General features: G+C 45.3%; 2 protein-coding genes across 3 annotated transcripts in view; both read right to left on the bottom strand.

The window, feature by feature from the left end:
* The window catches only part of LOC141133461 (uncharacterized), a 164,106-nt gene extending 161,645 nt beyond the window's left edge, over positions 1-2,461 (bottom strand). For both annotated transcript variants that reach the window (XM_073622848.1, XM_073622849.1), the window contains exon 1: positions 2,403-2,461. In XM_073622848.1, coding sequence (XP_073478949.1) covers positions 2,403-2,446 — 44 coding nt within the window. In that variant the 5' untranslated portion in view covers positions 2,447-2,461. The remainder of the gene's footprint in view (positions 1-2,402) is intronic.
* LOC141134079 (uncharacterized) overlaps positions 2,461-24,576 on the bottom strand; it is a 53,282-nt gene continuing 31,166 nt past the window's right edge. Inside the window, exons 2-5 of the mRNA XM_073623666.1 lie at positions 6,993-8,927; positions 4,245-4,354; positions 3,753-3,898; positions 2,461-2,464 (exon numbers count right to left, since the gene is read on the bottom strand). Coding sequence (XP_073479767.1) covers positions 2,461-2,464; positions 3,753-3,898; positions 4,245-4,354; positions 6,993-8,927 — 2,195 coding nt within the window. The remainder of the gene's footprint in view (positions 2,465-3,752; positions 3,899-4,244; positions 4,355-6,992; positions 8,928-24,576) is intronic.

Below are 24,576 nucleotides of genomic sequence, written 5' to 3'. Positions count from 1 at the left end.
TAGTAAATCAACCACTGTGTATCTGTAGCTGCTTCTATGCTGATCTAGTCAGTGTTGTTTCACTTACATCCATTAGAGGGAGCTGGTGGGCCATGAAGTATCAGAAAGACTTTAGTGCAAGGTTGTGATTGATCATGGGAGATGAAGTTTGGTAAAAAGACTCATCTATGGAGGTGGATGGGTTGAAAGACTACAATCTCCAGTGCAGAGACATATAAGGAGAGGAGCGGAAAGCAATTTTGCCAGGCTGGGAGGGGGCCGGGGCTGTGCACGTCTGCACTCATCTGTGTGCAGTCAGCAGAAGGGCATTATCCTTGGGCATGAGATTTTAGCATAGATGGTAGGGAGCCAGTTCCATAGGGAGAAGACTCACACTGACAATATCAACAGAGGAGGCAATGGCTGCTGAGTGCCTGAACCAGAGTTTGCCAAGCACACAGTACTGGTGAGCAGCCACTAGCTAGTTTCACACTACTGCTGCTAGCAGAGGAGGCCTAACTTTCACTTAGGAATACTATACCTCTGCATGCAAAATCCTTAAAGGGACTGTAATTAAGCGCACCACCATAGAGCTTGGGCGCCACCACATGGCCGGCAGAAGGATGAGAGCAAGGAATCGATTAACTACTAACTGCTGTCACAGTAATCACCCTCAGAGTTTCTTCATAGCCAGAGACACTCCTTCCAGGTTAAATACAGAGTGCACTTCTCACTGTTGTCTTATCATTCTTGATACTGTTTTATTGCTGATATTATTCTTGGTTTGATGTACTTTTGTGATTTAGCTGCCAGGTGGGAGTCACTACAACCTGAGACTTATGCCCCGTACACACGGTCGGACATTGATCGGACATTCCGACAACAAAATCCATGGATTTTTTCAGACGGATGTTGGCTCAAACTTGTCTTGCATACACACGGTCACACAAAGTTGTCGGAAAATCCGATCGTTCTGAACGCTGTGACGTAAAACACTTACGTCGGGACTATAAACGGGGCAGTAGCCAATAGCTTTCATCTCTTTATTTATTCTGAGCATGCTTGGCACTTTGTCCGTCGGATTTGTGTACACACGATCGGAATTTCCGACAACGGATTTTGTTGTCGGAAAATTTTATAGCAAGCTCTCAAACTGTGTGTCGGAAAATCCGATGGAAAATGTGTGATGGAGCCTACACACGGTCAGAATTTCCTACAACAAGGTCCTATCACACATTTTCCATCGGAAAATCCGACCGTGTGTGCGGGGCATAATAACTGTTAACTAATTTAGAGTGATAACCCTCTTTTTCACAGATTAATTCGTTCTTGCACAGTTGCTTACCTTTAACCTGTACCAATATATTTTACAGGCAGTTCAATGGCTTGGTGTAAATTCCGTTTTTTTATAGTTGTGTTCAGGATAATTATCTTGGTGCATACATAGCTGCCTGCCAGGTGTGTTAAAGAGTGCAGAATTGTTCTCAGAGTTGTGGAACAAGAATAGAGAACCCAATACATCAAGCAGATCCTTCCGGAGTAAGCGCTACACTAATATGAATTACATTGGTAAATTTAATAGACTGAAATAATCATTTTGATTGAAGAAAAATCAACCTAATCAGAAACCCCTTCAAGCAATATTTAAGAAAGTCATTGGATTTTTCAGTATACTGTATAATTTCTTCAACTCAACCAGTGGTGGATCATAGATAGTGAATTATTTGTTCAAATATTTTTAGAAAAAGTTAAATCACAATTGGGATTGAATCAATATCAGACTGCCATGTGTATGCTCAGCTTGTCTTCTACACCCCAATATTCAATTCCCAAGTCTAATCAATAATTTATCTGTTCTGCAGGTTGTATATTGTGGCAGTGTTTTGTACAGTGGTGGCCCATCCATTAAGGGCGCACGGGCGCCGCCCCCCCGTCCATGTGTCCGGCCCCCTAATCTACACGCAGGACGCCAAACGTATGGATTCCAATGGGGTTTTTTGTTTTTTTTTAAAGCACATGATTAGAGCCAGAATCTCTAATAGGCTTCAAAAAAGGGTGGGTTTGCAGCGCAGAGCACTGCTCTCCGAGCCCACCCCGTTGCATGACCATAGCGAATTAACATTCGCTATTGTCACACTGATCCTCCTCCTGGCCAATCAAGAAGTGGGTCCTATGACCCATCACCCAATTTGCTGAAAGGACAGGTGATCCTATTGGATGCCTAGGAAGAGGAGGGAGGAGACACGATACAAGCCCGCCCGCAACCTAGATGGGGCAAGTGCGGGGCTGGATAATCGACCAACGGGGGGTGGGGTGGGGTGGGGTGATGCTAGTGCCGACCGGGGGGGGGGTTGTTTGCGGTCCCCACAAAAAAAAAAAAAAAACACCAACCGCCACTGATTTTGTATACCCCTATTACTTACTTAATCGATAGTATGTTTATTTTCACAGCCACTAACAGTATCATTTCGTAGAACGCTTTCATCTGTAAGGCAAAGATATCATGTTAAAGACACAGAATCAGATACTATTCTCCTTATCTTTCTTCTTGTACGTCACTAATTACCAACTGACATATCGGTATGGATGTCACACCATTACCCAAAACTAAATATTTCTTAAATTGAGCTCATAATATTTCTTCTTCCATTACCTTCTGCCTCAATATTTTCATCAAGATCAATAACACAACTATCAGTAACTCCCCTTATGCTAGGGTGCTAGGTGTAATCCTGGACTCTGTTCTATCCTTTTGGCTCCAAATCCAATTATTGCCCAAATTGTGTCATCTTCACCTCTGTAACATTCTCAAAATATGTCGATTGTTAACCCCTTGCCAACCACATAACGAATATATTGGTGCCAATAAAGTTGGGCCTTAAAGTGGTTTTAAAGTCACTGTGCCCAATTGATAGACTCCTCTCTGTTTTGTAAAGCTGTTGCACAGTGTATGTTGCGCAATACCCTTATTCACAGTGTCACTGTGCAGTCACGTGATGTCCCGCCGCTCTAATTCCCCGACCTGAGGACTACAGCGGGAGTGGCTGTGATTCCCCTTGGACGTCAGCTGGGAGGAGAGGAGGAGAGCGGTGGGCAGTCACGTGACCGCACAGCAGTGCTCTGAAATAAGGTATTGAACTGCATAATTTTTATAAAACAAAGACACTGTGCAACATAGCTTCATATAACAGAGGGGATTCTAGTTATTAGGCACAGTTAATTTACACAGAATAGCAGCAGAGTGAAGGGTGGGGAGCAGATCGATGCTGACTCAAAAGCTGACAGGCAGGGAGGGAGGGGAAGAGGGACTGACTGTGGGCTGACAGAGGCACATAAAATGACCACGGTATCATTGATCAGCACCCATGGTTACCGTGGTCAGCACACACAGGGGGACACAGGAACAGGCAGGATAAACCAGGTATTTTACAGCATAGAGAGGGACAAATGACTCTGCACAAGCACTTTACTGTATATTGTGCTTTAAAGAAACAGGATCATTATATTTAATTTTTTTAGGGTTACAACCACTTCATTCGTGATGGCTCCCAGCACAGTGACCAAGCTTTCACCTACAGCTCCCGGTCTCTAGCTATGATGAGGTGCATTTGTAATGGGCTCCTGATCATGTGACCTCTGCGACAGACAATCCCAGTGGTCATATTATTGGCAAGTCTGTCCTGCCCCCCTGCATTAAGACCTAGTTAAAGGGCCCTGCTAGGTAGGCGGGAAGGGTTTAACCTACAACATCACTAAGCTTCTAATTAACTCACTTGTTATTTCTCATCCCAACATTTGTAACTCCCTTCTCATTGGCTGCTGTTAGACTCATCCACATTACCCATTGCTTGGTGTCTGCCACCCTCTCTGTCAATCCTTTCAGTAATTTCCACTTGTCCAGTGAATGAAGTTCAAAATACTAACAACAACATACAAAGCCATCCATAACTTTGCCCTAAGCTACGCCGCCAAACTTATCTCAAAATATCACCCCAAATGTTCTCTTCACTCCTCTCAAGACCTCCTGATCACTAGCTCCTCTTTCAGCTCCTCTATGCTCACCAACTTCTTCAGGGCCTTAAAATGATTCAGACCACTTGCTGTAAGCCTAAGCTGCCATGGACTGACTCCCAGGGGAGACATTATTATGTCGCCTGGGCTCCCAGTATCACCACCCCCTCTGGAGGAGCAGAGAAAGGACCTGTGACATCATAGGATACAAAATAGAGATAAAGCAAACAGTTACTGATTCCAGAAAAACATACCTGATCCTCAAACCGAATTTTAAAATTGTTTAATGCTTCAGAGGATTTGTTAATATCTTCTAAAGTTTCATTGATTATAACAGTGAGTTTGAATTTCAAAGTGTTGTCATCTGTAAAGAAAGAGACAGAGTAGGAGAAAAGGCGCTTAAAGACTAACTCTATGCAACAAGTAAAGTGAATCTGTGAGTTTTAAAGGCCAAGACTTTTTTTGAGAATTGAGAATTTACAACTTGGAGTGTTTTGTAAATGAACAGTTTTTATGAAAAAAAACATCCTAAGGCCTCATGTACACAGGATGTTTGAAAACCTCTTCTGAATGCTGGAAACTTGACAGCTAGTAACTAACGTCTGTTTTGCAACTTTTACATATTGCGTTTATGCGTGTTTAGCAGCGGTTATGAACGTTTACGTTTAGAAACGTTTTTTTCAGATAACCGCAAGAGACCCTCCAAAATGTCCACAATGCATAAAAAACAAGTATTAACTATTTTATTCTATTCTGTGAGAGAAGAGAAAGCAGCAGAGAGCAGTGTGCTTGTAGATAGCTTTTTGTTTTTATATCTCTCCCTCTCTCCTTCTCTCTCCCTCCCTTCCCCTGTCCCTCTCTCATCCCTTATACCTCTCTCTCATCCTCTCCATCTCTCCTCCAATCCCTCTCCCTCTCTCCTCCTCTCTCTCTCCCCCTCTCCCTCTCCTTCCTCCTCCTTTCTCTCTCCCCCCTCCCTCTCCCCTTCGCTCTCCTTCTCCCTCTCTCCTCTTATCCCTCTCCCTCTCTCCTTCTCTCTCACTCTCCCTCTCTCCTCCTATCCCTCTCCATCTCCCTCCCCCGTCCCTCTCCTTCCTCCTCTTCTCTCTTTCCCCCCTCCCTCTCCCCTTCTCTCTCCCTCCCTCCCCCTGTCCCTCTCTCTTCCCTTCTACCTCTCCCTCCCCCTCTCCTTCCTCCTCCTCTCTCTCTCTCCCCCCTCCCTCACCCCTTCTCTCTCCCTCTCTGCTCCTATCCCTCTCCCTCTCTCCTCCTATCCTTCTCCCTCTCTCCTTCTCTCTCGCTCTCCCTCTCTCCTCCTATCCCTCTCCGTCTCTCTTTCTCTCTCCCTCTCTTGTCCTCTCTCTCCCCCCATCTCCCTCCCCCTATCCTTCTCCTTCCTCCTCTTCTCTCTTTCCCCCCTCCCTCTCTCCTTCTCTCTCCCTCCCTCCCTTCCCCTGTCCCTCTCTCTTGCCTTCTACCTCCCCCTCTCCTTCCCCCTCGTCTCTCTCTCTCCCCTCCCTCTCCCCTTTTCTCTCCCCCTCCCTCTCTGCTCCTATCCCTCTCCCTCTCTCCCTCTCTTCTCTTATCCCTCTCTCCTCCTCTCTCCCTCCCCCTCTACCTTCCCCAGTCCTTCTCCTTTCTCCTCCTCTCAGTCTCCCTCTCTCTCTCCCCTTCTCTCTCCCTCTCCCTCTCCCTCTCTCCTCCTATCCCTCTCCCTCTCTCCCTCTCTCTCCCTCTCTCCTTCTCTCTCCCCCTCTCCCTCTCCCTCCACCGACCCTCTCCTTCCTCCTCCTCTCTCTCTCTCCCCCCTCCCTCACCCCTTCTCTCTCCCTCTCTGCTCCTATCCCTCTCCCTCTCTCCTCCTATCCTTCTCCCTCTCTCCTTCTCTCTCGCTCTCCCTCTCTCCTCCTATCCCTCTCCGTCTCTCTTTCTCTCTCCCTCTCTTGTCCTCTCTCTCCCCCCATCTCCCTCCCCCTATCCTTCTCCTTCCTCCTCTTCTCTCTTTCCCCCCTCCCTCTCTCCTTCTCTCTCCCTCCCTCCCTTCCCCTGTCCCTCTCTCTTGCCTTCTACCTCCCCCTCTCCTTCCCCCTCGTCTCTCTCTCTCCCCTCCCTCTCCCCTTTTCTCTCCCCCTCCCTCTCTGCTCCTATCCCTCTCCCTCTCTCCCTCTCTTCTCTTATCCCTCTCTCCTCCTCTCTCCCTCCCCCTCTACCTTCCCCAGTCCTTCTCCTTTCTCCTCCTCTCAGTCTCCCTCTCTCTCTCCCCTTCTCTCTCCCTCTCCCTCTCCCTCTCTCCTCCTATCCCTCTCCCTCTCTCTCTCTCTCTCCCTCTCTCCTTCTCTCTCCCCCTCTCTTCTCTCTCTCTCCCCCTCTCCCTCTCCCTCCACCGACCCTCTCCTTCCTCCTCCTCTCTCTCTCACCCCTCCCTCTCCCCTTCTCTCTCCCTCTCTCCTCCTCTCTCCCTATCTCCTCCTCTCTCTCTCCCCCTCTCCCTCCCCTCTCTCTCCCTCCCCCTCTCCCTCTCCCCCTCACTCTCTCCCCCTCTCCTCCTCTCTCTCCCTTTCCCTCTCTCTCCTTCTCTCCCCCTCTCCCTCTCCCTCCCCCTCTCCCCCGCTTAAGCCCGCTGTCGCCTCACATCGCAGAGCTGGTCCAGGCTGGGTAAAGATTATGGCCACATGGTCAGGATCCACCTAGGAGCCTGGACCGACACCTGGCTGAACTGCTGAGAGCTGGAGCCAGCAGCCCCTGTCCCCTCCACAGCTCAGCTCCCCAGTGAGCAGGGAGGAGGGGGGGGCAGAGAACCAGAGACTGATAGTCTCAGCTCAATGCTCAAAGTAGAGGGGAGAACTGAGAGATCAGCTGTGTTAGATCGCTCAGTTCTCAGCCTTAGAGACGGGGGGGGGGACAGATGCAGCATCACATTAATGCTGCATCCTCCTAGGTAAGTATGATTTGAAAAAAAAAAATACTTATTTTTTAATACTGCTTTAATTTGGTGTACTTACTTGAGTGCGTCGTTGTTGCCAGAATTGTACCAGTGGTTGGAATCACTGCAGTAGTTGGAGAATTTGTAGGGCTTGGTAACCTAATGGTAGTTTCTCTTGTTGCTTGGGAGGTTTCTGGTGTCACATTTGAAGTCTGCACAGGCACATTGCTAGCTGAGTCAGCAGTACTTAGCTCTGTTGGCCTGGATGATTCAAGTGTAACTAGCTCTGTTGATGTTACAGATTCCTTGTATGTTGTTGCTTCTGATGTGATTTCACTTTCAGGATAGTCAGTTGTTGCTTCTGATGTGATTTTACTTTCAGGATCGTCAGTTGTTACTTCTGTTGTGATTTCACTTTCAGGATCGTCAGTTGTTGTTTCTGATGTGATTTCACTTTCAGGATCATCCGTTGTTGCTTCTGATGTGATTTCACTTTCACGATAGTCAGTTGTTGCTTCTGATGTGATTTTACTTTCAGGACCGTCAGTTGTTGCTTCTGTTGTGATCTCACTTTCAGGATCGTCAGTTGTTGTTTCTGATGTGATTCCACTTTCAGGATCATCCGTTGTTGCTTCTGATGTGATTTCACTTTCAGGATAGTCAGTTGTTGCTTCTGATGTGATTTTACTTTCAGGACCGTCAGTTGTTACTTCTGTTGTGATTTCACTTTCAGGATCGTCAGTTGTTGTTTCTGATGTGATTTCACTTTCAGGATCATCCGTTGTTGCTTCTGATGTGATTTCACTTTCACGATAGTCAGTTGTTGCTTCTGATGTGATTTTACTTTCAGGACCGTCAGTTGTTGCTTCTGTTGTGATTTCACTTTCAGGATCGTCAGTTGTTGTTTCTGATGTGATTTCACTTGCAGAACCGTCAGTTGTTGATTCTGTTGTGATTTCACTTTCAGGATCATCAGTTGTTGTTTCTGATGTGATTTCACTTTCAGGATCATCCGTTGTTGCTTCTGATGTGATTTCACTTTCAGGATCGTGAGTTGTTGTTTCTGATGTGATTTCACTTGCAGGACCATCAGTTGTTGATTCTGTTGTGATTTCACTTTCAGGATCATCAGTTGTTGTGTCTGATGTGATTTCACTTTCAGGATCATCCGTTGTTGCTTCTGATGTGATTTCACTTTCAGGATTGTGAGTTGTTGCTTCTGATGTGATTTCACTTGCAGGACCGTCAGTTGTTGATTCTGTTGTGATTTCACTTTCAGGATCATCAGTTGTTGTGTCTGATGTGATTTCACTTTCAGGATCATCCGTTGTTGCTTCTGATGTGATTTCACTTTCAGGATCGTGAGTTGTTGCTTCTGATGTGATTTCACTTGCAGGACCGTCAGTTGTTGATTCTGTTGTGATTTCACTTTCAGGATCATCAGTTGTTGTTTCTGATGTGATTTCACTTTCAGGATCATCTGTTGTTGCTTCTGATGTGATTTCACTTTCAGGATCGTGAGTTGTTGCTTCTGATGTGATTTCACTTGCAGGACCGTCAGTTGTTGATTCTGTTGTGATTTCACTTTCAGGATCATCAGTTGTTGTTTCTGATGTGATTTCACTTTCAGGATCATCCGTTGTTGCTTCTGATGTGATTTCACTTGCAGGACCGTCAGTTGTTGATTCTGTTGTGATTTCACTTTCAGGATCATCAGTTGTTGTTTCTGATGTGATTTCACTTTCAGGATCATCTGTTGTTGCTTCTGATGTGATTTCACTTTCAGGATCGTGAGTTGTTGCCTCTGATGTGATTTCACTTGCAGGACCGTCAGTTGTTGATTCTGTTGTGATTTCACTTTCAGGATCATCAGTTGTTGCTTCTGATGTGATTTCACTTTCAGGATCGTCAGTTGTTGTTTCTGGTGTATCACTTTCATATACTTCATATGTTGTACTAATACTATAATCACTTGGTCCTGTGAAATTCTCTGAATTAGTTATAGATGTGAAAGCTATAACGGTAAAAGACAAAATATTAGTTTAAAGACAGAATCCTGCGTACTACACTTAAATGAGTTCTGTTGTGTTGCTTGCTTACCTACAACAAGGATAGTGAAACTGGTTGCAAGCAGCCATCACTACCCTTAAAATCATGTAGTAGTTTTGTAAGAAATATTTAGCAATCCCACTTGTGCCCTCACATTTTTGTAAATATTTTATTATATTTTTTCATGTGACAACACTGAAGAAATGACACTTTGCTACAATGTAAAGTAGTGAGTGTACAGCTTGTATAACAGTGTAAATTTGCTGTCCCCTCAAAATAACTCAACACACAGCCCTTATTGTCTCAACCGCTGGCAACAAAAATGAGTACACCCTTAAGTGAAAATGTCCAAATTGGGACAAATTAGCCATTTTCCCTCCCCGGTGTCATGTGACTCATTAATGTTACAAGGTCTCAGGTGTGAATGGGGAACAGGTGTGTTAAATTTGGTGTTATCGCTCTCACTCTCTCATACTGGTCACTGGAAGTTCAAAATGGCACCTCATGGCAATAAACTCTCTGAGGATCTGAAAAGAAGAATTGTTGTTCTACATAAAAAGGCCTAGGCTATAAGAAGATTGCCAAGACCCTGAAACTGAGCTGCAGCACGGTGGCCAAGACCATACAGTGGTTTAACAGGACAGTTTCCACTCAGAACAGGCCCTGCCATGGTTGACCAAAGAAGTTGAGTGCACGTGCTCAGCATCATATCCAGAGGTTGTCTTTGGGGAAAAAGACGTATGAGTGCTGCCAGCATTGCTGCAGAGGTTGAGCCTGTCAGTGCTCACACCATACGCTGCACACTGCATCAAATTAGTCTGCAAGGCTGCCGTCCCAGAAGGAAGCCTCTTCTAAACATGATGCACAAGAAAGCCCGCAAACAGTTTGCTGAAGACAAGCAGACTAAGGACATGAATTACTGAAACCACGTCCTGTGGTCTGATGAGACCAAGATAAATTTTTTTGGTTCAGATGGTGTCAAGAGTGTGTGGCGGCAACCAGGTGAGGAGTACAAAGACAAGTGTGTCTTGCCTACAGTCAAGCATGGTGGTGGGAGTGTCATGGTCTGGGGCTGCATGAGTGCTGCCAGCACTGGGGAGCTACAGTTCATTGAGGGAACCATGAATGCCAACATGTACTGTGACATACTGAAGCAGAGCATGATCCCCTCCCTTCAGAGACTGGTCCGCAGGGCAGTATTCCAACATGATAACGAACCCAAACATACCTCCAAGATGACCATTTCCTTGCAAAAGAAGCTGAGGGTAATGGTGATGGACTGGCCAAGCATGTCTCCAGACCCAACCCCTATTGGGCATCTGTGGGGCATCCTCAAAAGTAAGGTGGAGGAGCGCAAGGTCTCTAACATTCACCAGCTCCGTGATGTCATCATAGAGGAGTGGAAGAGGACTCCGGTGGCCACCTGTGAAGTTCTGGTGAACTCCATGCCCATGAGGGTGAAAGCAGTGCTGGAAAAAAATGGTGGCCACACAAAATATTGACACTTTGGGCCCAATTTGGACATTTTCACTTAGGGGTGTACTCACTTTTGTTGCCAGCGGTTTATACATTATTGGCTGTGTATTGAGTTATTTTGAAGGGACAGCACATTTACACTGGTATACAAGCTGTACACTCACTACTTTACATTGTAGCAAAGTGTAATTTCTTCAGTGTTGTCACATGAAAAGATATAATAAAATATTTACAAAATTGTGAGGGGTGTACTCACTTGTGAGATACTGTATATATATATATATATATATATATATATATATATATATAATTTCCTAAATGAAAATGTCCAAATTGGGCCCAGTTTATTTATTTTATTTATTTATTAAAATGCTTAACCTACGCAGTCTTACCCGAAGGACTCGATGCGCAATGTCTCAATATTTTGTGTGGCCACCATTATTTCACCATTATTTCCCAGCACTGTCTTAACCCTCTGGATCGTGGAGTTCACCAGAGCTTCACAGGTTGCCGCTGGAGTCCTCTTCCACTCCTCCATGACGACATCACAGAGCAGGTGGATGTTAGAGACCTTGCAATCCTCCACCTTCGGATGCCCCACAGATGCTCAATAGGGTTTAGGTCTAGAGACATGCTTGGCCAGTCCATCACCTTTACCCTCAGCTTCTTTAGCAAGGCAGTGGTCATCTTGGAGGTGTGTTTGGGGTCGTTATCATGTTGGAATACTGCCCTGCGGTCCAGTCTCCAAAGGGAGGGGAACATGCTCTACTTCAGTATGTCACAGTACATGTTGGCATTCATGGTTCCCTCAATGAACTGTAGCTCCCCAGTGCGGCAGCACTCATGTAGCCCCAGACCATGACACTCCCACCACCATGCTTGACTGTAGGCAAGACACACTTGTCTTTGTACTCCTCACCTGGTTGCCACCACACATGCTTTACACCATCTAAACCAAATAAGTTTATCTTGGTCTCATCAGACCACAGGACATGGTTCCAGTAATCCATGTCCTTAGTCTGCTTGTCTTCAGCAAACTGTTTGCGGGCTTTCTTGAGCATCATTTTTAGAAGAGGCTTCCTTCTGGGACGACAGCCATGCAAACCAATTTGATGCAGTGTGCGGCATATGGTCTGAGCAATGACAGGCTGACCCCCCACCCCTTCAATCTCTGCGGCAATGCTGGCAGCACTCATACGTCTATTTCCCAAAGACAACCTCTGGATATGACACTGAGCACGTACACTCAACTGCTTTGTTCGACCATGGTGAGGCCTGTTCTGAGTGGGTCCTGTCCTGTTAAACCACTGTATGGTATTGGCCACCATGCTGCAGCTCAGTTTCAGGGTCTTGGCAATCCTCTTATAGCCTAGGCCATCTTTATGTAGAGCAACAATTCTTTTTTTCAGATCCTTAGAGAATTCTTTGCTATGAGGTGCCATGTTGAACTTCCAGTGACCAGCATGGGAGAGTGAGAGCCATGACACCAAATTTAACACACCTGCTTCCCATTCACACCTGAGACCTTGTAACACTAACGAGTCACATGACACCTGGGAGGGAAACTAGCTAATTTGGCCCAATTTGGACATTTTCACTTAGGGGTGTACTCACTTTTGTTGCCAGCGGTTTAGACATTAATGGCTGTGTGTTGAGTTATTTTGAGGGGGCAGCAAAATTACACTGTTATACAAGCTGTACACTCACTACTTTACATTGTAGCAAAGTGTCATTTCTTCATATAGAATAAAATATTTACAAAAATGTGAGGGGTGTACTCACTTTTGTGAGATATTGTGTGTATATATATATATATATATATATATATATAATTTTAAATTCTACCTATCTATCTATCTATAGATATATATCTATAGATATATACAGTAGATAAATATCTATCTATATAGATATACTGTAAATGCAAGCTTGTCAAAGCTGCTGGTTCTACAACTTCTGCCTTTCTACCTGGTGGATTCTGCCCCCTTCCGTGAATTAGTAGAATGTGCTGTACCACAATGACAGGTTCCCAGTCGCTATTTCTTTTCATGTAAGGCCATTCCAGCTCTCTACCATCACGTGGAAGGCAATGTTGTGGCATTGTTGGGCAAGGCAGTCAGCCCAAAAGTCCACGTTACTGCTGACACGTGGTAAAGCAAGCATGGGCAGTGACTATATATTTTGTTCACAGCACACTGGGTAACTCTGCTTGTAACTCAGAAGGATTTTATGTGTATACCTTTTTTTTCATCACATAGGGGACACAAAGTCCTATTGTGATGATGTTTTGGTGACAGGTTCTCTTTAATGAGAAGAGCGGATGTTTGCCCGCTCCTATCACTTCCCTCTACCCAGCGGCATCCGCCATGCCATTTTTTCAGAAAAACAAAACAGTTTTAACTAGTTGGGTTCTAACAAAAGTGTGCCTTCTTGCTTCCACTTGAGAAATTCTTGCGTCTCCCTCCCCTGGCAATATTGAAACACAAGTACTACATTTTATCCAGTCTACTCTTGCCATTGTCCTAACAGTAATCTCAATTTATGCTTAAAAAGAATCCAGTTAATATAATATGATAAAACATTTCTGTATATTTTTTTAATTCTTTGAAATAAAAAAAATGGAACATTTGCTTGTGTGTAGTGATAACATTTTTCAAAGTTTACTTTACATATGTGTGTGTGTGTAAAAAATATATACAAGACTCATAATCTTCCTGTTCAGTACCCTCAATTTCTAGCTTTTATCCAAAATTATTATTTTCTCAAAATGTTAAAGGCTTTAAGTGGAGATGAGGTTTGTTTTCCAGCGAATTTGTGCTGAAATTCACTGGACCGAATCTTAATGGACCTATAATGTCCTGCCTGACCTTTCTGCAACCAGTTGTCAGTATGTGTTGGAGTAGTTCAGGGGGAGTTTTTCAGTCTGTGTAGGGAGAGTTAGTTGCTATACTGTACGTTATATTAATATACGTATTCTTGCGTTATCACACTTTGCAACCTTAAATGCAGCTGTAATCCAGTGTAAAAGCAACTATACACCATAAAATCATTAATAAAGTGCTAATAGTGTAAAAATCCATAATTACAACAAAAATAATATAAAAGAGAGAGAACAAGGGGTCACTCTTAAGTCTGGAGGAAAAGAGATTTAACCACTTGCCCACTGGGCACTTAAACCCCCTTCCTAACCAGACCAATTTTCAGCTTTCGATGCTCTCACAGTTTGAATGACAATTACTCAGTCAAGCAACATTGAACCCATGTGAAATTTTTGTAATTTTTTTTACACAAATAGAGCTTTCTTTTGGTGGTATTTTATCACCACTGGGTTTTTATATTTTTTTTGCACTATAAATGAAAAAAGACCGAAAATTTTGTAAAAAAATGCATTTTTTTTTCTTTTTTGTTATAAAATTTTGCAAATTAGTATTAGTATTTTGGACAAAATTTATACTGCTACATTTCTTTGGTAAAAATAACCCAAATCAGTGTATATTTGTGTATCTTTGTGAAAGTTATAGAGTCTACAAGCTATGGTGCCAATCACTGAAAATTGATCATACCTGATGTACTGAAAGCCTATCTTATTTCTTGAGACCCTAACAAGCCAGGACAATACAAATACCCCCCAAATGACCCCTTTTTGCAAAGTAGATAATCCAAAGTTTTTAGTAAGAGGCATGGTGAGTTTTTTGAAGTTGCCATTTTTTCCCACAATTCTTTGCAAAATGACGATTTTTTTTCTTTTTTTCCCACAGAATTGTCATATTAACAGGTTATTTATCTTACACAGCATATGCATACCACAAGTTACACCCCAAAACACATTCTACTACTCCTCCTGAGTATGGCGATACCACATGTGTTAGGCTTTTACACAGCCTGGCCACATACAGAGGCCCAACATGCACAGAGCACCATCAGGCGTTCTAGGGACATAAATTATTATATATACATTACATTTTTTGACTGCCTCTTACACTTTTGAAGCACCAGGACAATGGAAACATCCACAAAATGACCCCATTTTGGAAAGAAAACACCCCAGCGTATAATCTAGGAGGCATAATGAGTCTTTAGAACTATATATGAAATATATTCTGCTACTCCTCCTGAGTATGGTGATACCACATGTGTGAGACCTTTCCACAGCCTGGCCACATAGAGAGGCTCAACATGCAGGGAGCACCATCAGGGACATACATTTCAAATCTAATTTGACTACCTATTACACTTTTGTGAAACACTGATGGGCACTGTAGTGGCAAGGATGTGGCATGGATGAGAACTGATGTGGCATGGATGAGCACTGATGTGGTATGGATGAGAACTGATGTGGCACGGATAAGCACTGATGAGCACCGCTGTGGCACAGATGAGCACTGCTGTGGCAAGGATGAGCACTGCTGTGACAAGGATGAGCACTGCTGTGGCATGGATGAGGCATAGATGAGCATGAATGAGCCATGGATGGGCATGGATGAGCCATGGATGGAGCACGGATGAGCATGGATGAGCACAGATGGAGCATGGATGAGCACGGATAAAGCATGGATGAGCCAGGGATGGATGGAGCACAGATGGAGCATGGTTGAGCACAGATTGAGCATGGATGAGCAAGGTTGGAGCACGGATTGAGCATGGATGAGCAGGGATGGATGGAGCACGGATGAGCCAGGGATGGATGGAGCACGGATGAGCCAGGGATAGATGGAGCATGGATGAGTCAGGGAAGGACGGAGCATGGATGAGCAAGGATGGAGCATGGATAAGCCAGGGATGAATGGAGCATGGATAAGTATGGATGAGCACGGGTGGATCATGGCTAAGCCAGGGATGAATTGAGCATGAATGAGTATGGATGAGCACGGATGGAACATGGATGAGCCAGGGATGGATGGAGCATGGATGAGTATGGATGGAGCATGGCTAAGCTAGGGATGAATGGAGCATGGATGAGCATGAATGAAGCATGGATGAGTATGGATGAGCACGGATGGAGCATGGATGGAGCATGGATGAGTATGGATGAGCACAGATGGAGCATGGATAAGCCAGGGATGAACTGAGCATGGATGAGCACGGATGGAGCATGGATAAGCCAGGGATGGATGGAGCATGGATGAGCTAGGAATGGATGGAGCATGGATGAGCCAGGGATGAATGGAGTATGGATGGGTACGGATGGAGCATGGATGAGCCAGGGATGGATAGATGTTACATGGATGGGCACAAATGGAGCATGGATGAGCCAGGGATGGATGGATGTTACATGGGTGGGCACATATGGAGCATGGATGAGCCAGGGATGGATGGATGTTACATGGATGGGCACAGATCAGCACTGTGGGTACTCCAGAGACAGCCCACAGTGCTGCTGCACCCGGACCCCCCCCTCTCCTCGCACACTGTACTGATCACTGCGATCATTGGACGGAGTGATCACGTGGTAAAGGGTCGCTGTCATTGGCCCTTTACGCCGCTCCGTGACGCGCTGGGTCCAGAGGACCCGACGGTCACAGAGGACCCGACGGTCACAGACATTTCCGGGGGCGCGATTCTGGGAGGACATCCATGGACGCCTTCCCAGAATAAGCCGACCGCGATGTAGCTGTCTTTCGACTATGGCCCAGTCAGCATATGGTTAATCTCCAAATACGGAAAGGTTTCTTCACAGTAAAAGCTGTGAAAATGTGGAATAGACTCCCTCCAGAGGTGGTTCTGTCCAGCTCAGTACACTGCTTTAAAAAAGGCCTGGATTCTTTCCTAGATAATATAACTGGGTACTAACATTTATAGGTAAGTTTAATTCCGGGAAAATCCAATTGCCTCTCAGGGGATCAGGAAGGATATTTTTCCCTTGCTGTAACAAATTGGATTATGCTTTTCTGGGTTTTTTGCCTTCCTCTGGGTCATCTGTGGGTACAGGATTGTGTATATGGGATTGTATGATTTTTGTCCCCCTTTTATTGGTTGAACTAGATGAACCAGATTAATTATTTAACCGGTTCCCGACCGGCGCACACCGATGTACGTCGGCAGAATGGCACGGCTGGGCAAATGGGCGTACCTGTACGTCCATTTGAATTCCCCGCCGTGCCATTGCGTGCGTGCCGCCGGTGGCGCGCGCGCGCCGGCTGGGAGCACCGTAAGTCGGGTCGCGGGTCCTGCGGACTCGATCGCCTCGGGGATACCCGCAATCGCCTCACGGAGAGGACGAACGGGGAGATGCCGTTGCAAACAGATCTCAGAACTCAGAACAGAACTCGATCTCTGCTCCCTGTCATCGGAGCAGAGATCAGTGATGTCACACACAGAGCCCATCCCCCTACAGTTAGTAATCACTCCCCTAGGACATACTTAACCTCTCCCCGCCCCCTAGTGGTTAACCCCTTCACTGCCAGTGTCATTTACACAGTAATCAGTGCATTTTTAATCGCACTGATCGCTGTATAAATGGCAATGGTCCCAAAAATGTGTCAAAAATGTCCGACATGTCCGCCATAACGTCGCAGTCACAATAAAAATCGCTGATTGCCGCCATTACTAATAAAAAAAAATATTAATAAAAATGCCATAAAACAATCCCCTATTTAGTAAACGCTATAACGTTTGCGCAAACCAATTAATAAACGCTAATTGCGATTTTTTTTTTACCAAAAATATGTAGAAGAATACGATCGGCCTAAACTGAGGAAAAAAAATTTTTTTTATATATTTTTGGGGGATATTTATTATAGCAAAATGTAAAAAATAATGGGTTTTTTTCAAAATTGTCGCTCTTATTTTGTTTATAGCGCAAAAAATAAAAATCGCAATGGGGATCAAATACCACCAAAAGAAAGCTCTGTTTGTGGGAAAAAAAGGTCGTCAATTTTGTTTGGGAGCCACGTCGCACGACCGCGCAATTGTCAGTTAAAGCGACGCAGTGCCGAATCGCAAAAAACGCTCTGGTCAGGAAGGGGGTAAAATCTTCCGGGGCTGAAGTGGTTAACAATATGTAGTTAAAGTCTCTGTATTCTTCAGACAATGGTAGAGGCATTCTGTCCTACTTGATTTTGGTAACTGTTCTCCAGAGTTCCAATTTACCCACACAGCCTTTCCTGCTGACGTTTTACCAAAGGGATACTTTACAACTGCTACACAGACATTCTTTTTTAGAGTCAGGGAACAATAGAACCCACAGGGCCGGGTGCACTTCTGTCTAGGGGGCGCAGTCATGGCGGCTGACTTTCCCATTAGCCTGGCCGGGGAACATGAGGAGCCCTACACAGGGCTGAAGCGCTGACTGATTCTGCAGAGAAAGCAGCAGTCATGGAGGACAGTCGTCACGGCTGCTGCAAAGGAGGTCAGCAGCAGCTCAGCCTGTGAGGAGGGGGGAAAGAGGAGGAGGCGGACACAAGGTCAATGGAGGAGTCGGGTACCATGTTTCCGAATGTAAATGCTGAGTCAGGTGAGTCCTCTCTCTGATCCTGTCACCCGCACATCCCTAGGCAAGACTAACGACACCCGGCCGCCAACCCCCCCCCCCCAGGGTTAGTCTTGCCTAGGGCACAAAATAGTTAAGCACCAGCCCTAAGAACCCTATCATACTTACATACATATGTATGTGTTCCTCTTGTAAAGTTCCCTTCACCTGCTGTATAGTAAATGTCAGCGGGACAGTAAGTAAGGGTAAATCTCTCTAATGGAGCTCTGTATAGCAGAAAAAAAAGAAAAGCAACTACTGTATATTCAAAATTTGTGTCTTGATTATAAAAAAAAAAAAATAGTATGGGAATCTCAACCCAACCCATAATTCCCTATGGCAGAGGCCAGAAAATGAGGTCAGAGAGCCTGCTGTCTTAGGCCCCTTCCACACACGGGTGCCTCCACTAAACTGAATTTGCTTGCTCAGCGGGGGATCTCTCCTCTGGTCCCGCTGAACAGGCAGATGAAAGGTCTGTGTCCACTCCGCTATGAAGAGCAGATACAGACACAGTCCTGCTCTCCTCAATAGGGCCACTGCCTGTCCGTTTCCATCTGATGCCACCCAACCAATCCACCAGGGGTGGGGAATAGGACCACCATCCATCTGTTTTTGGCAGACAGGATCGGATGGCAGCTGGTGTCAGTGGACATCAGCCGCTCCATAGAAGAGATTGGAGGGTCCTATCAGGTTTGCCCGAAAAACTGACAGGTGGACCTGATCAGACAGCTCGTGTCCAAAGGCCTAAAGCCCCATACACACGATCAGAAATTCCGGCAGCAAAAGTCGGATGTGAGCTTTTGGTCAGAAATTACGACTGTGTGTATGCTCCATCGGACTTTTGCTGCCGGAATTCCAGCCAGAAAATGATTGAGAGCAGGTTCTCTATTTTTCGGTCGGAAAAAAGTCCTAACGCTAAAAATTCGTTCGTCTGTATGCAATTCGGACGCGCAAAAAACAACGCATGCTCGGAAACAATTCGACGCATGCTCGGAAGCAATTAACTTCATTTTCTCGGCTCATCGTTGTGTTGTACGTCACCACGTTTTTGACGGTCAAAAGTTCAGAGAACTTTTGTGTGACCGTGTGTATGCAAGGCAAGCTTGAGCGGAATTCCGTCGGAAAAACCATCCAAGTTTTTTCTGACGGAAATTCCGATCGTGTGTAAGGGGCTTTAGAGGAGGAACCATACCCACCAGTTTATTTGGGCGGAAGGAGGGGGATATCTAATTAGATCATCTGGTGGATGAAGTAATATTTTCAAAGTGCCAGGTTTGTGAATCTGCTCAGTATGTGTTTACAAGTTGATCGGTCTGCAACTTCATAGCTTTGTTTTTTTTTTACTTAAGAAGTAAATTAGCAACAAAATAAGATGCAAATCAGGCTGAATGTCAATGAGGAAAGTCTATAAAATAGTTTTCTGTGTGTTTGTGATCCATGAACCTCAAATCCCGGGCAGACAGCTGAGACAGATTTGCACAGATTAACACTGAAGATGGGACTGATTTTTACTTCACGCTTCAAACAGAAGAACAATTAAGAAGTGGTCAGGGGCAGGTTTTATTTTATTTACATTGCTACCTTAAAATAGCAGAGGGAGGAATGAATGGATGAAACTTAAAATGGTTGTAAACCCCATTCATGAAAGCTGAACTAAAGCAGAGTTCCACCTGGAAAATCAAAAATTTAAGTCAGCAGCTACAAATGCTGTAGCTGCTGACTTTTAATATTAGGGCACTTACCTTTCCAGGGAGCCCGCAAAGTCGGCACCAGAAGCCAACCCGTCCCTCGGCTCCACGTGCAGGCGCCAGCATCCTTACTAAGGGAAACAGGAAGTGAGGCCTTGCAGCTTCACAGCCTGTTTCCTACTGTGCATGCTGAAAGGTCCCTGCTGTCTTCTGGGACCTGTGTGTCTCCCAGAAGGCAGGGGGGGAAGGAGCAGGGGCCGACACTGCGTAGTTCGCTGCACAGATTGCAGAAATCTTTCCCCTGGAAGTGGGAGCAGATACCTGGATTTGACAGGTATCCGCTTTCCCCTCCCCCCTCCCCCCTGAAAGGTGTCAAATGTGGCACCGGAGGGGGGGAGGAATCCAATCCACGGAAATTCCATTTCTGGGTGGAACTCCACTTAAGCACATATCTGTAGTGTTTACTTGTCTATCTCCAAAGCTCTAAATTCCGATTCTTTCTGGTGTTCCATTCCTCTGTTATCAGCAGAATCACTAGTTGAAAGTTCTTCGACACATGAGATAACAGCAGCTGAAAATTTTTGTGGGGGGGGGGGTTTAGAGGGAGATAAGCAAGGTCTATTCACACTACAGCTCTGCATGTTCCTCTGCCTATGTGGAGGGGGGTTGTGTCCCTTTCCTCCAATCAGCTCTCACATAGTGTAAGTCCAGACACCCTTCCCAGCCCTTTGTGCTGCTGAAAGAGGAAGAGATATTTTTAACACCAGCGTGCCTTTGGCCAATCATGGCTCAGGGGGCTAAGTCCACGCCCCACACTACATATGGCTGTTTACACGGTGGCCATATGTAGTGTGATACGTGGAGGAGATTGAGAGAACTTGAGCTAGATTAGGCAGGTTAGTTAGTAGTGTGCAGGCAGTTTTATATATATATATATATATATATATATATATATATATATATAATATATATATATATATATATATATGTATATATATATATATATAGAACAAGTGTTGAAGGTGAAGTACACACGATCTGGATGTAGCAGTGCTAAGCAATCAGATTAGGATTTAATTAATGATCTTTACAAGCATATTTATACACTCCTATCTCATATGGGATCAATCAATGAATCAGTCATTTAGTATCAATAAGGACAGTGGTGGCCCATCCATAGGGGGCGCCCGGGCGCCACCCCCCCTCCTCCAGGCAGTCACCAAAAAATAAATAAAATTTTTTTTAAACATGGCCCTTTAAGAATAAAATAAAAAAATAAATAAAAAAGTCCACTGTGTTCGGGCGCCGGACATAGTGCACTATGGAAAACACCACGTCTATGCAATTTGGCGAGGTTTGGAGCTGCTTTGTGGCACAATCCATTGCGCCAAGCAGCATCCGCCCGTCGCCCATAGTATTTCACTACGGCTGGGTGCTTTGTTCTCAGTGTGAGTACAAAGTCACTTCCGGCGCCCGACAGGTTACAAAAAGAACAAGGAAGAATACCCCCCTAAATGGGACTTTGACAGACCACCAACTCTTATGATAAAAAAATATGTTTTAATGATATACGATAAAAAGACATAAAGGCGTCTACACAATACAAAAATACATTGCATAAAGAAACAGAACAAAAAATACACAAATGTGAATCATCATATCATATGTACTCTCCAAAGGGTAGTGTACCCTGATACCCAAACTTGGGGAGACAGGGCTACAAAAAGGTGTCCGTCGCCTAATCCCCTTGTGTTCAGTGGAGAGGGCCCCTCCCCTCTCCACTGAACACATGGAGAAAGACAGGAAGAAGCTGCAGCTGAAGGGGAGAGACAGACGCGGCATGAAGGAGGGCTGTGCTGCTGGGGACACAGATGTGAGTAGAACTCTGCTCTGCTGATGGGGACACAGATGTAAGGAAGGACTCCGCTGGGAACAGAGATGTAAGGAGTTACTCCGCTGGAGACACAGATGTGAGGAAGGACTCCGCTGGGGACATAGATGTAAGGAGGGACTCCACTGGGGACACAGATGTAAGGAGGGGCTCTGCTGGGGACGCAGATGTAAGGAGGGGCTCCGCTGGAGACACAGATGTAAGGAGGGACTCCATTGATGGGGACATTGATGTAAGGAGGGGCTCTGCTGGGGACATAAAGAAACAGAACAAAAAATACACAAATGTGACTCATCATATCATATGTACTCTCCAAAGGATAGTGTACCCTGATACCCAAACTTGGGGAGACAGGGCTACAAAAGGGTGGCCGTCGCCTAATCCCCTTGTGTTCAGTGGAGAGGGGAGGCCCCTCCCCTCTCCACTGAACACACAGAGAAAGACAGGAACTAGCTGCAACTGAAGGGGAAAGACAGACGCGGCATGAAGGAGGGCTGTGCTGCTGGGGACACAGATGTGAGGAGAACTCTGCTCTGCTGATGGGGACACAGATGTAAGGAAGGACTCCGCTGGGGACACAGATGTAAGGAGGGGCTCCGCTGGGGACACAGATGTAAGGAGTTACTCCGCTGGGGACAGAGATGTGAAGAAGGACTCTGCTGGCGACATAGATGTAAGGAGGGACTCTGCTGGGGACACAGATGTAAGGAGGGGCTCCGATTGATGGGGACACAGATGTAAGGAGGTGCTCCGCTGGGGACACAGATGTAAGGAGGGGCTCCGCTGATGGGGACACTGATGTAAGAAGGGGCTCCGCTAATTGGGACACAGATGTAAGGAGGGGCTCCGCTGGGGACACAGATGTAAGGAGGGACTCTGCTGATAGGGACACTGATGTAAGAAGGGGCTCAGCTGATGGGGACACAGATGTAAGGAGGGACTCCACTGATGGGGACACAGATGTAAGGAGGGGCTCTGCTAATGGGGACACAGATGAAAGGAAGGACTCTACTGGGGACACTGATGTAAGGAGGGACTCCGCTGGGAACACTGATGTAAGGAGGGACTCCGCTGGGGACACTGATGTAAGGAGGGACTCTGCTGAGGACACTGATGTAAGGAGGGACTCCGCTGATCGGGAAACAGATGTAAGGAGGGGCTCCACTGGGGACACAGATGTAAGGAGGGACTCCGCTGATGGGGGCACAGATGTAATGAGGGGCTCCGCTGGGGACACTGATGTAAGGAGGAACTCCGCTGGGGACACTGATGTAAGGAGGGACTCCGCTGATGGGGACACAGAAGTAAGGAGGGACTCCGCTGGAGACACTGATGTAAGGAGGGACTTTGCTGGGGCACCTGATGTAAGGAGGAACTCTGCTGGGGGCACCTGATGTAAGGAGGGACTCTGCTGGGGGCACCTGATGTAAGGAGGAACTCCGCTGGGGGCACATGATGTAAGGACGGACTCCGCTGGGGGCACCTGATGTATGGACAGACTCCGCTGGGGGCACCTGATGTAAGGACGGACTCCGCTGGGGGCAACTGATGTAAGGACAGACTCCGCTGTGGGCACCTGATGGCATCTGGTGGTAGGCGACATGGCAGGTGACACGCTCAGGGCTCCCACTGATTCTGCATTATGGTGAGTTGAATGATTTAATTTTATATTACAATGTAAAAATAGAAATAATGCGCTTCAATCATCCTGACACCATAACAACCATGGTGCCAGGATAATTGAAGTGCTAACACCAGGTGTTTGTAGTATCTTTATCTGCTGATTGTTAAACTTTCTAGAATACACATATTTCCATTGTTGTGTAGGATTTGGGCCTGCTGTCCCTCCCTCTCGCTCCATCCCTCATTCATCTCAGATGCTAACCACACCCCTTAGAGCCACACCATTTAAGCCATGCCCACTATTTCACTGAAACCACGCCCATTTTTACCAAGTGGGAGGGGTCAAAAAGGAAGGGCGGGGTCTGGTGCCCCTCCATCCTAAAACTTCACCAGCCGCCACTGAATAGGGATAATCAACAAATTAAAAAAACACGTAGACGTATCATCATGGGTCATCAGGTGCTATCACTTTTCTTATTACATTCAATGTGCACTAAGGAAGAACAAAACACATATAGTGAATACATGTATATAACCAGCTATGAAAATAAAAATAAAAAGACATCACTGTTTTTTGGGGAAAAATAAAAAATAAAAATAAAGAATAAGTCAAAGAAATAAATATAGATCAAAATCAGAATTCAATCCATTAGGCAATAATGTATTTAAATGGCGTATCCATTGAACCTCCCACTTTCTAAGGGTTCATTCCCTATTTCCTCCACGTCTATTCTTAGGTATACCATCTATAACCATAAATCTTAATTGAGAAACAGTATGTCCTTTCTCTATGAAATGTCGGGCTAAGGGTAATTGTATATTTGTAATCTGTACGTTTTGTATATAAATCACTAACTATGTGTTGTTCATTAATGCTTAACAAGGTGCCCAAAAAAGGTATTTCAATGTCACTGACTGTCATGTTGAATTTTAAGACAGGGATTAGGGAATTAAGGCACATGTTAAATACATTTAAAGATTCTAAGTCCCCCCGACCAGATCGCAAAGGCATCATCGATAAATCTGTACCAACATGTGCAGTTTTGAATAAATAAATTGCAATGATAAATAAAAGTGTTCTCTATCATGTGCATGAATGCATTAGCGTATAGGGGGGCGACATTAGAACCCATCGCAGCTCTGATGAGCTGTAAATAGTATTTTTCTTTAAAAAGAAAAAGTTTTCCTCCAAAACGATTGATAATAATTGTATCAAAAAGGTAATGTGTGTTTGCAGCAACTACAGTCATCCCATTTAAGAAGGACCCGTGATACTATCAATTATCTCTACAAATGTACATGACCTGAACAGCCCATTTAAGAGAAGCTCTATGTGGAGAGAAGTGGACAAACTGAAGGGAGAAGTGCTCTGTGCAAGAGAGATGCACTTTACGTTCAATAAACAACCTAAATGCTCACATAAAGCTTTTCCTCACATCTTTACCGCTACAGCCCCAGTTAAAAAGAG

The sequence above is a fragment of the Aquarana catesbeiana genome, linkage group LG03 (assembly GCF_042186555.1).
Source record: "Aquarana catesbeiana isolate 2022-GZ linkage group LG03, ASM4218655v1, whole genome shotgun sequence".
Classification (NCBI taxonomy): Eukaryota; Metazoa; Chordata; class Amphibia; order Anura; family Ranidae; genus Aquarana; species Aquarana catesbeiana.
The sequence above is the reverse complement of the archived record's forward strand: the minus strand, read 5'-3'. Positions and strand labels throughout refer to the sequence as shown.